The sequence below is a fragment of the Ixodes scapularis genome, unplaced genomic scaffold (genome assembly GCF_016920785.2).
Source record: "Ixodes scapularis isolate PalLabHiFi unplaced genomic scaffold, ASM1692078v2 PGA_scaffold7__128_contigs__length_106722199, whole genome shotgun sequence".
NCBI lineage: Eukaryota > Metazoa > Arthropoda > Arachnida > Ixodida > Ixodidae > Ixodes > Ixodes scapularis.
This window is the reverse complement of record NW_024609882.1, coordinates 6,155,282-6,166,860: the sequence shown is the minus strand read 5'-3', so window position 1 is coordinate 6,166,860 and position 11,579 is coordinate 6,155,282. Positions and strand designations below refer to the sequence as shown.

The window sequence follows — 11,579 nt, the reverse complement described above, 5'->3', positions numbered from 1 at the left end:
AAAATATGAACTCACTTGGCCCACCCGAAAACGCCGCTTCGCGGCGTCCGACTATTCGCTAAAGTGTCGTTCGATGAAACGTGGACGTTCGCTAAAACGTCATTCGATCAAGCGAGCGCCTCCCTTCGCTGCCTGCCTCCCGGATCGTTGTGCCGCGTTATTCCGCTCCCTCAGTTCGTCTGCGGTGTACTTGCGTGGACTGGCGGGTTTCTTGGCCATCCCGCGCCTTGTGTTTCTTTTTTTAATCCGTAACATGGGTCTAAAGTATCAGACTGCCGTTTTTTCCTTGTAACAGCCTTCGAGAAATGACACGCTCCGTGAAATGCTTGACTGTTTTTACTCACACAGTCAAACCGTCAAACCGGCCGTGCTATTGGCAGATGGCAACGCGATCTTGAAACTTACGTTTCGCTGAAATGCAGAAGTCAAACGCAATCCTTGTGAAATGGCACACATTTCCTTGCCGCGTTCTTCTAGTGACCTTTGTTTGCGCAGGAATGTTAACCCGGATGGCTCGCGAGGATGAAAGAGAAAGGCGATAGCCCGCACGCTTGTGCGTCTACTGAAACACACCGCCTCACCAAAAAAAAAAAAAAAAAAAAAGTAGCGTTTTTTTTATTGCAAAATAATAACTACGCATCGCCGAAGGCTGTGTCTCCACCCAAATGTAGTACTAGCGGTGCGGACCAGATGTCAGTGTTTCATAGCTAACAGTTACCTTGTTAAAAAAGTACTTTCTGAAACTTTCAACTGTAAAATGGGACATGTTTCCGGTAGTTGGCGCCAACTATTCCCACGTATTCGTGGGCTTTGTCAGCCACCTTTTTTTACTTGAAAATTTTCAAACACCGCCTATAATTTTTATTAAGACAGCGGTTCGTTTAGAAACTTTGGCATCTGGTTCTCACCGATAGCGATACATTTGGACGGAGAATGAGAGTTCGGCGATGCGTCGATCGTCTTCATTTGCACAAAAAAAAAAAAAAAAAAACATTGTGGGAATTGTTTAAAATATAATTAAAATGCAAAGTATTCCGGAAAAAAAAACTTTTATAAAGAAAACGTTATCTACGCATTGCCGAAGACTCGGGCTCGACCCAAATCTAGCGAGTTCGGACTAGATTTCCAAGTTTCAGAGCTTGACGCATTCTGGTTCAAAGGTTAGGAGCGATTCTCGGGTTCCTTAAAAAGGAAATTCATCTGTTTGGATGATAATGCAATCAACACCACGAAGCAAGGCCTCGACGGGCATCACCGGTCGTTCTGGACCATTTCCTCCAGTTTCCATGGAGCAGCGGGAAACTGTTCGGCGAGATATACGGTGGATGCGGACGGCTTCACCCATTGTCCCGTATACCGCAAGCCCGTTAATCCATCTGTCGCGACTTCGAAAACATGCAGAATAGCTGCAATTCCTCCTGCCAACATCCAGAATAGCTGCAATTCCTCCTGTCCCCCCATAAAAGTATACACTGTGTTGTGTCATGGCTCTGTCCTGAAACAACAAGCAAAGACGTTGCGGACTTGGTCACACCTGCTCCACTACATGTAGGTAAACTATCCGTCTGCACTAAACTGAAAACGAAACTCCCGTATTATGCATCTTTTCACACTCTTGTTGATAAAGAAGGATTTGAGGCAGTAAACGGTGTGTCTGTCTTGCCCGAGGACAGTATTTTCAGGTAGTTTTCTGCTTTCTCAATTACGCCGTTTCGGAAACGCAGATAGGGACGTTTGTTTCGGGCACTGTGGGGGGGCGGAATCGAATCTTAGCCTCATGACAGATTCTTGTTGCCCGCAGAAGTAAATCAACGCGCAAATATCCGTTCGGTGAAATGTAAAGCGTACAGTTTTATTACAATTTTAGAGCGCAGCTCTTAGGCACCCGCTCCCGGGTTTCGCGGAGTTGGCGTCGCCGTCAGCGTAAATGCGCTAAATTTAGCGGGAAAATTGACGTCATGTGAACCTCAACACTAATTCAATTGCGCGCTAAATTTAGCGGGGAAAATGACGTCACATTATTTGATGTCACGTCACCTATGAAAAAATTCAATTTCTCCGCTAGTTTTATTAGGAAAATTGACGTCACGTGACCTCAACAGCAATTCTATTCCCCGCTAAATTTAGCGGGGAATTGAACCTATGAACGAATTCAGTTGCTCAGCTAAATTTAGCTGGAAAATTGACGTAATGTGACCTCAACAGCATTTCAATTTCCCGCTAAATTTAGCGGCGAATCAATTGCTGTTGAGATAACGGGGCGTTAATTTTTCAGATAAATTTAGCGGGGAAACTGTGGGAGGGATGGAGGGTACGGAGGAGGGGGATGGGAGGGTACGCACATGTGGAGGGGAGGGTATGGAGGAAGAGGAGGGACATAACCTCCCTCCGTACTCTCCCTCCTCCTCCTCAAGAGCTGGGCTCAATTTCGCGTTACAGAAAAGTTTGTAAACGTCTTTCATTTTTTTATACCAGTTCCGATTCATGTTTCAAATAATATAATGTTTTCCGAAACACGGTACCAAAGTGAAGAGGATGCTTTTATCTGATTACAATTATTTTTTATTAAACCGGAATTGTAAACGAGGGGCCGGGGTTTACATTTATCTGAAAGAAGATGTTCGGTGCGAAATACTTGACGAATTTAATGAAACTACAGATTACTATAAAATTGTGAGCCTGAAACATGGGCGTCAGCTGCTATCGGTAATGTATTGCCTTCCAGACGACAATTTTAACAATTGCTTAACTTTTCTTGAGATATATTTAGATTTTGTTGGTGTGAATAACTGTATGCTTTTTCTTGACGGTGATTTAAACGTAAATATTTGAAAGAACTCGTCTTTTTCGTCGCGACTTATAATGACACTCTTAGTGGCGAGTTTTTCAATGTCATTTTGTCTCCTACTTGAATCATCCATACTACATCAACTTCTACTGATGCTTTCATTGCGAATATAAACACTGCTGTTGGCAGTGCGGGTACGATAAGTAGTGACATAATTAAGCGACCATTTACCTATATTTTTATGTTTTAAAACTCTCTAACTATCCAGCAGCTCTAGTAAACATTTCACTTTTCAATCTGTGACAGGCCGCTAACTGTGATGTTTTCAAAATACAGTCATGGAATCTGACGGAGCACTGTATTTTTGAAGCACTGCGTGAACAGCACATATGACGAGTTTATTGGTACGTTTAAGTTTATATATGTTGCGTCTTTACCGTATAAGACAGTTACGGTTAAAAACCGAATAAGGAAGGCTGGGGTTACCCCAAATATTTTATCAAAGATACGAGAAAAAAGTCGCTTGTATCCCACTTATCTGTCGTCAAGAGATGACCGTGACATTACTGCGTTCAAGAAATATCGTAATCAACTTACATCTACACTTAAAAAAAAATGGAAATCAGATTGTCACAAACGTCTTTTTTATGACACGCACAAAAAGCGTCACACCTTTGTATGGTAGTTCCTTAACGATGTTGTTCAAAGCAGCAATTAAAAGAAATCAATAGGTACGCTTTCAGTACTTAGTGAAAGAGTGTCGGGAATACAGTTAACATAGTTGTGAGTGGCGCTGTTTTCTGTCCTGTTGTTCTTCTTTCTACTTTGTGCAATAAATACCTCGATATGTTAGACTACCAACTAGCCCAAATGTCAACTTTAATACCGCTATCCGAGTATTTTAACCGCCACTTCACCCAACTTACCTTCTAGCGCTCACAATCAGTGTGGTTCCTTGTTTATCTCGAGTCGAGTAGACAAATCAGTTTTTTTTTTTGCCCAGAAGTGTTTCGCGCATTTATGGGGCTAATTAATAGAAGAAGTCACGACATTGATGGCATACAAATAAAGCCCGCTACATTTGTGATTGATATAATTGCCCCAGTGTTAGTATACATACTTAAGTTGGCCTTGTCAACTGGAAAGTTCTCAAATACCATGAAATTTGCAAACTTTTCTGTTTTGCACAAAAGAGGGGATAAAAATGTCGTTACAAATTATAGACCACTATCTGTCATTACCAATATTTTCTAAAGGGCTAAAAAAATTATTTTGCGTCGTTTAGATGACTTTGTTTTATTAAACGTTCAGTGTTAACTGACTTTCACTTTGGCTTCTGCAAGGAAAAGCCCGCAAAATGTGCTTAGTTATCTCATAATGAACTAATATTAAGAAATATAGAGCAAAGAGAGTTGACACTTGGACTTTTTATTGACTTTAGCAAAGCTTTCGATTCTCTTAACCATATAACGCTCACTGATTAACTTTCCTATTATGGAGTACGGGGCACGTCTTTAGGACTTATTCATTCATACCTAGAACATTGCAAGCAGTGTGTTTTAATAAATGGTTTTATTTCTTCGTTGCAACTTTTGAAGTCGTGTGTTCCACAGGGCAGTATACTTGGCCCATTTTTGTTCAATGTGTATATTAATGACATCGTCAACATCTGTCAACACGCACGTTTCATAATGTATGCAGATGATTCTAGAATATTCATTACTGTGACGAATATTGATGAACTGATAATTAAAGATATAGCTGTCTTTGAGAAGTTTCTTATATGGTCATAACAAAATGGCATTTATGTAAATACTGCTAAAACAAAAGCGATTGTATTTAGCCCAGCAAATAAAGATATTGACACTGATTATTCGCTTAAAATTGGTAGCAGCCAGACTGAAATAGTGAAAAATCATAAAACGCTAGGCGTCATTTTTTTTTTTCAATGTTTATGCAATGGAATCAACACCATAGAGTTCCTAACTCATAAACTCAAATGTGGCTGGCAGTACTGTTCAATGTCGCTCTCTTCTGCCTAAAAAGTTGAGATTCAAATTTATCATGCTCGTTTGGCTCATAAATGGACTACTGCCATTTAGTCTGGGGCACAACGAAAAAAAAATGCTTCGTTTTATGGCAAATGTTCCATGCAACACACATACCAAACCACTATTTTTGAACTACAACGTTTTGAAAATTTTCAGTGTTTATGCCTATCGTGTGTTATTTTCTTACGCCTTTTCAAATTTGGAGTGCATTGCTTTCTTGGTGGATCTAGCAAACCTGATTAAACGTGAATCAGTCATCAATGTTAGTCACAGAGAATTCTGGAACGTTCCTCATTTTCGTACAAATTATACACTGCATCTCTAGCTCATAACCTACCTACACTGTTTAACAGTATTTGTATGAACCGCATTTGTATTCACGTAAAACTAAAAATACTGTGCGCCTTTTTTTTTATTCTGTTTAGGTAAATATAATTCTTTTTGCGGCAATTTTATACGAATGTTTTCAGTTGTTTTGATAGGAGTTTGTATGAAATGTGTTGGGACTTGTTTTGTATAAATTTTAGAAATGTATAAATAGGATAGTTTTTAAATCATGCATTCCCTGAACATGCCAGGGCACAGGACAGAGTCAAGCTAGCTTTTGGTAGCCCTTTATCCGGTGTACTCGGCATAATGTTGCTGAAAATAAAGTTCAATTCAAGTTCAATTCAAATCCAAAGGTGCAAGCGAGTTGGTAAAAAATAATGGCAATAATCCCTGGAGAAGACGAACAAGAGGGAAAAAGGACGAACGCAAAACTCCAAGCACAGCTCTTGTTCCCCTTCTCCAGGGATTATTATCGCTATTGTCCAGCTCGCTTGCACCTTTGCATTAATTCCATTCCATTACGCACAAGCAGAATACTGCTTTTGTAGGCCAGCATTATTTATATGTATTTGTAAAGTGAATAAAAAAACATTATTATTATTATTAGTATTATTAATATTATCATGACCTTAAAATGCTGGCCGTTCACCCTTGTTGGGGTTAGACTGGTGGCAGCTGTTAAAATCCGTTTGTTCTACTGACGTCCAACTACTGGTTAGCTCAGTTAGTAGAGCGCTCCACTCGAAATGGAGAGGTCCCTGGTTCGATACCAGGACCAGGCGGATTTTTTCAGTCGCTCGCCAGTCACCTATCTCTGCTTGGAGTTTTGTGTTTGCCCCTTGTTCCCCTTTTACAGGGATTATTATCGTCGTCCATCTGTTTTCTTTGTTTTTCTTTGCTTTTGTTTTTACAAATTTATTCACATAAAAAGGTTAACGTGTTACTTTCTTAATTTATTGTCGATACTATCGGGAAATCAACGGTTCTGTTTTGTACACACATGTTTGACAGTTCGGTGTTATACTCGAAGACAGGGCTTCGTAGGATTGATATTCGATCTATGCACTCGATCACAAATAAGACAGGGATAAACGTGACGTCACTTCGAATTTTATTTCACAGAACAATTACTTGTCCCCAACAAGGTACGCAAACGAATGATCGAACGTATTTCACGCCACTTATAATAAATAACAGAAAGTACAGCCACCGAACTATTTACAAACGGCAACAACAAATACCATGAAAGGTGTGTAAAGGGGCTCATAAATAAATAAATAAATAAATAAATATATAAATGCATAAACTTTTTACGACGACATAACAGTTGAAGACTCGTCTAAGTAGAACTACAGTCACGCGAAGGCGGAACTGCATTACCACTGAGCAGACGATAACGAGAGTTGTGTGGCCACTTAATGAACCGTTACAGGCCTAGCTAAATGATTTTATTGATCCTAACGACTGCGTGAAGAAAATTTTATGGAGCACGGATAGTACTACAGAGATCATCGATAACTAGCACTGTCAATGAAACCAGTACTCCCTCTTCTACATGATGTGGAACAAGTCGAAGGAAGCATGCAAACGGACGTTCGATCACGGCGTCAGCTACTGTGCTAAGTACCAGATAGCGCCGTCGTCGTCGTTCAACGAGCGTTGGGAGAAAGGAAACAGAAACACACCGTAGCTACCTTTATGCAAAACGAGATTACGGCTTCACCCTGCCGCCTTCAATATCATTCAACGTTACTGCGTAGCCTACCTCTTCTGCAAGCAGCTCGCATACGCCATTTTTTTACAATTTCGCATACGTTGTGCGCTCAGAAAGCTCGCGTACCCTTCAGCTCGGGAAAAGCTGAAGGGTACTTTCGATCGCGTACCCTTCAGCTCGGGAAAAGCTGAAGGGTACTTTCGAACGATTCTAACACCGTTTCAACACGAAGCCTCGCGGCAACACCGAACGTGGCCCATTAACGAGACGATTGGGGGAAGTCGCACGTCGAGCGAGGGCCGTGACTAGAAGTTCGGTTCGTTTTGTTTTTGCTTGTATGTTCGTTCGTCCGTCGCGGGGACAGAAGGGTGGGAGCGCGGCGCTGGGAAGAAGGCGCCTATATCCTGAGCAGCTGGTCAGAGGACGGCCGCATCCGGGACACCATGTCGGGCGTCGGCATGCCGCTCAGCAGGTCTTCGAGGCCGCCGTCCTCTCCGGTCTGGTATTCGCCGCCCTGCTGCTGCTGCGGCTGCTGACTGTCTTCGAGGGACTCGAACGAGCGCTTGCGCTTGCCGCTGTTGAATATCACACCATAAAGTAAATACAGTGAAGTACGCCCAAAAAATAATTGAACTAAAGTACAAAGTAAGGGAGAGCTTATGTATGTCAAGTAAAGTAGTAAGTACTCCGGGCACAACGTACTTGAAGTAATGTACTATAAACACAATGTACTTTTAAAGTAAAGTACAATAACCTTTTAACAGTTTTTCATGATGCTCCTTTATTCCTCTATGCATAGAGTGACCAGACGTCCTGTTTTGGCCGGGGCAGTCCCGTTTTTGAGGTCCACTTCTGCCGTCCCGTCTTTTTATCCCAATATAGAATCATGTCCTGTTTTCGCACGAGTACATAGTTTCGAAATTGGCTCCAAGCGAGTAGAAGCAAACCGCAACTATGCCTATTCGTTACAAGTATATTTTACAAAAATAACGGTAGGTACTTTAAACTATTTACCCAGAGAGTAAAATTTAGAACTGCTCTTGCCCACAAGCGCCTTTTCCCTTGCGAAGGCGCGTGTGAGGAAATGTTTATATATATATATTAGTTTCTGGATATAACACGGATGTACAATCATGTAGATATAGCACGCATGTAGAATTTCATTAAATTTTTTCTCTCAATCTAAAACTTTAGTACCCCCCCCCCCCCCCCCACCCTTTTCCACTATGATGACCCGTTTTCTACCTTGAGGGATATGGTCACCAGACTATACAGTGTATTTTCTTTTAACTGGTGTGCATTGCTTTAGAAGTAATCGCGGGTGCATGAGTTATTTTTGGAAATGGTGGCGAATATGTGATAGTCAATCAGCCACAAAGTAGTTATTTTCGGAAATTTTGCCAAATTCAGAAGTCCTTCCGATTTCCGTCAGCCCCGTAGTTTCCGCAAGCAATACCCTCGTGGAGGAGTGTCCTCTCCTTAGAATTGTAACCCCCCACTCCGCTCCCCCCCCCCCCCCTCCGTACAAACGGAGCATCGCGTCGTCTGCTCGCGTTTCTGTTGAGACTAGGATATTCTTGGCGTGTTAAGGAGAACGTGCTGAGAAGGATATATGTATGAATAATAGGAAGAACTGTGTTTTATGTTCTTATTTTTTATATTTAGTAGAATATCCCTCCCAGTATTTCTTCAGTGTTGACAAAGCATCATATTGCGATGAAAATTTAGCAAGACCCAATTTGGAGAGTGCGTGCTTTAAAGTCGGAAGTAGTACTTTCCTCGGAAAGTACCAGAAAAATACTTTAAATAGCGTACATCCGCCGGCAATATAAAGGTGAACACCTTACCTGGTTTCTTATCTGTTTTACGGCTCCCTAGAGCTATATTAACTCTCAACTTCTCAAATCGTACGTGGCTTGGGGGTCTAAACTTTGCGTTCTAGACCTTTTCTGGAACAGAGCTTGTTCCAAAACTTGCAGGAGCGTCAAAAACAAGAAGAAGGCTGCCCACCTTCATATCGCTCATGAGTGTTCAAGTACACACTCGGAGAATGTATTTCAAATAAAGTACAAGTTTCCTAAACCTACTTAAAGTAGTACTTTAAGCGCAATGTACTAAAGTATCTCGCAACACTGAGTAAATATAATAATCTAGAGAAAAGGGTTTCGAAATGGCGGGGCATAGACGCGAACATCCTTGGTCTCAGTGGGTGGTTTATCGATGTTGCCATATCGCTGGCGACGCCAATTTACACATAGAAGCAACAAAACATCACCCGTAAATTATGTGCCTAGCTTTTTGTTTTCTTTATTTATTTATTTAGCTAACTTTACAAGAAAGAACTGGAATCGCACATTGCATAAAGCTAAATAAAGGTGACAAGCACTCGAACGACGTCAACTCGTCACGACAAAACGAACACGCTTTACCCATTGTCTGCTTTTTTGTCGCTCCCTTTCTCGTTCTTTCTCTCGGTGCCACCGAGGTCAGCGGCTACAATTTGCCGCGTTCTGCACCCGTATTTACACCCCTGTTTCACACCCCACAAAGGGATCTCGTATAGCAGTATTTTCAAAGAACATCCGTTGCGAGGGCGACGATATCGCCAATCTAGATTTCATGCGATGCGAGTTTGGCCACAACTTTAGATTATCTCAGCATCCCTAGCAAGGTCAAGAAAATATATTTAGGTAGTGATTTAATTTCTATTTGATTTATATAATGACAATGAAAATAATGCAAAGGTGCGATCGAGCTGGACAAGAATGATGATAATGATCCCCGGAGAAGAAGAACAAGGGGAACATACACAAAACTCCAAACATGGTGTTTGTCCTTCGTCCCCCTTGTTCCCCTTCTCCAGAGATTATTATTGCCATTCTTGTCCAACTCGCTTGCCACCTTTGCATTATTTGCGTTAGCATCATAACCTTAAAATGCAGGCCGTTTCTCCGTTGTTGGTGTTAGACTGGTAGCTGCTGATAAAACCCGTTTGCTCTACTGTCGTCTAACTCCTGCTTAGCTCAGTTGCTAGAGCGTTCCACTGGATAGGGAGGTCCCTGGTTTGACACCAGGACCAGGCGGGTTTTTTCGGTCGCGCACCGTCACCTAGCAGTGTTTGGAGTTTTGAGTTTGTCCTTTGGAGTTCTGAGTTTGTTTGTCCACCAGGCGGCGACGCCCAAACTCCTCGCTGTGAATATATTTGCGTACTGTTCCTTTCACCATTTTAATCTTTTCATGTGTGTTAATTTTTGTGCTGAAGTAAAACAAACAACAAAAATTTAGATAGGGCTGAACAAGTGCGAACAACAGTGCGCGGGCGAGCAATTTTAGAGCTTTGAAATTTTTACTGCTTTCCACTTTTTATGTTGTACTTACAAGGACGGTGCAACGATATTCGCTTGGAAAGTTTTCATTTTACACGAGCTTATTGGCACTAAAGGGACCCAAGTATACTCGCACATAACGCCACTGACCAAGAAACTTCTTTGTTGGGTTGTAATCGCAAAGACAAAAGCGAGCGTTTTTTTTTTTATTTCTCTCTTTCGCAAAGTTTGATGACGTAGCTGGAGGATCGCAGTATTTCCTAATGACGATATTTGAATGCGGCTCATAGATTGGACCCCACTATTACGTAAGCTACATCCACGCGGAAAGTGCCGTAGTGCGTGGATGTACCCAATCCCCCCTCGACTTGGCTATACATCCCGGTGCGTGGATTTAGACACTCCCTTATGTTTTCCCTTCGGTTCTTTCCAGCTTTTTGGTGCGGCCTGCTCGTATATTGGCCAAAAAAGATCAAACATCTACAAAAAAAAAAGTGTGGCGTGTTGTTTCATAAAAAAAGACTCTTAATTAAACTGCACTCTATGACAAAATTAAATTGAAGATAAGTTTGTTTTACACACTGGTTTAAGTGATTTAGAAAAAAAAAATCAACCTGTTGTGTCTAGACAGTCGCCTAGTAACAAACATCTTATTTTTAAATAAAGCGGTAGGTCTAGACTTACCTTTTTTTTTTTTTAAACCACCTGAGACTGGGTAGAGAACAAGAAGAATCCGAAGTGTAAGAGAAAAAAAAAGGGACAGAATGAAGACAAAATGAAAGAAGAAAGACAACAGAATGAAAACATAATTGAGATATCTCGTGTCACTCTGTTCCTTTTCTCTTCCACTTTGTATGCGTTGTGTACCCAGGCTTAGGTGGTTTATGAAAATGGTTGGTTCTTCAACTACCACGGATAACGACCGAATGTGCACAGTCACGAGAGCAAGCGTCTGCCTTCGAGGTGCGTCGAAGCTGACGCTGAAGATGAAGAAGCTAGCCAGTGCTAGCCTGGGGTCTTTAACGTGCATCCCGCAGTGGTGATACAAGATCGCACGTCGCTACGATGCCCATCCAGATCGAAACAGTCGCGAGGCTGAATAGGTTGGAATGGCTCGTAGCACGCACAGATCGTCAAGGTGGGACGTGGCGGAACTCACATTTTGTTGGGGTCGACGAGTCCGTAGGCAACTGGGAACGAGATACCCTTGAGCCGGTGCCGGAGGGACTTGAGCCCAGCAAGGGTCTCCAGTTCGGCCAGCCGCTGGTCGGAGATGCCGCTTCGCCGGCTGCGGCTGAAAGCGGAACAAGGCCCAGAGTTCAGTGACTCGCCTCCGCTGCGCTGGCATTCGGTCACCCAGAAGGTCTACC

General features: G+C 42.1%; 1 protein-coding gene and 1 non-coding gene across 4 annotated transcripts in view; one reads left to right on the top strand and one right to left on the bottom strand.

The window, feature by feature from the left end:
• The first annotated feature begins 5,878 nt into the window (after positions 1–5,878).
• Trnas-cga lies at positions 5,879–5,954 on the top strand. The gene has a single exon. It is a non-coding gene; the product is annotated as a tRNA-Ser (tRNA).
• A 313-nt stretch (positions 5,955–6,267) lies between these two features.
• Positions 6,268–11,579, bottom strand: part of LOC115309366 — a 138,268-nt gene continuing 132,956 nt past the window's right edge. For all 3 annotated transcript variants that reach the window (XM_040500076.2, XM_040207885.3, XM_029967630.4), the window contains 2 exons: positions 11,369–11,503; positions 6,268–7,458 (listed from right to left, as the gene is read on the bottom strand). In XM_040500076.2, coding sequence (XP_040356010.1) covers positions 7,281–7,458; positions 11,369–11,503 — 313 coding nt within the window. In that variant the 3' untranslated portion in view covers positions 6,268–7,280. The remainder of the gene's footprint in view (positions 7,459–11,368; positions 11,504–11,579) is intronic.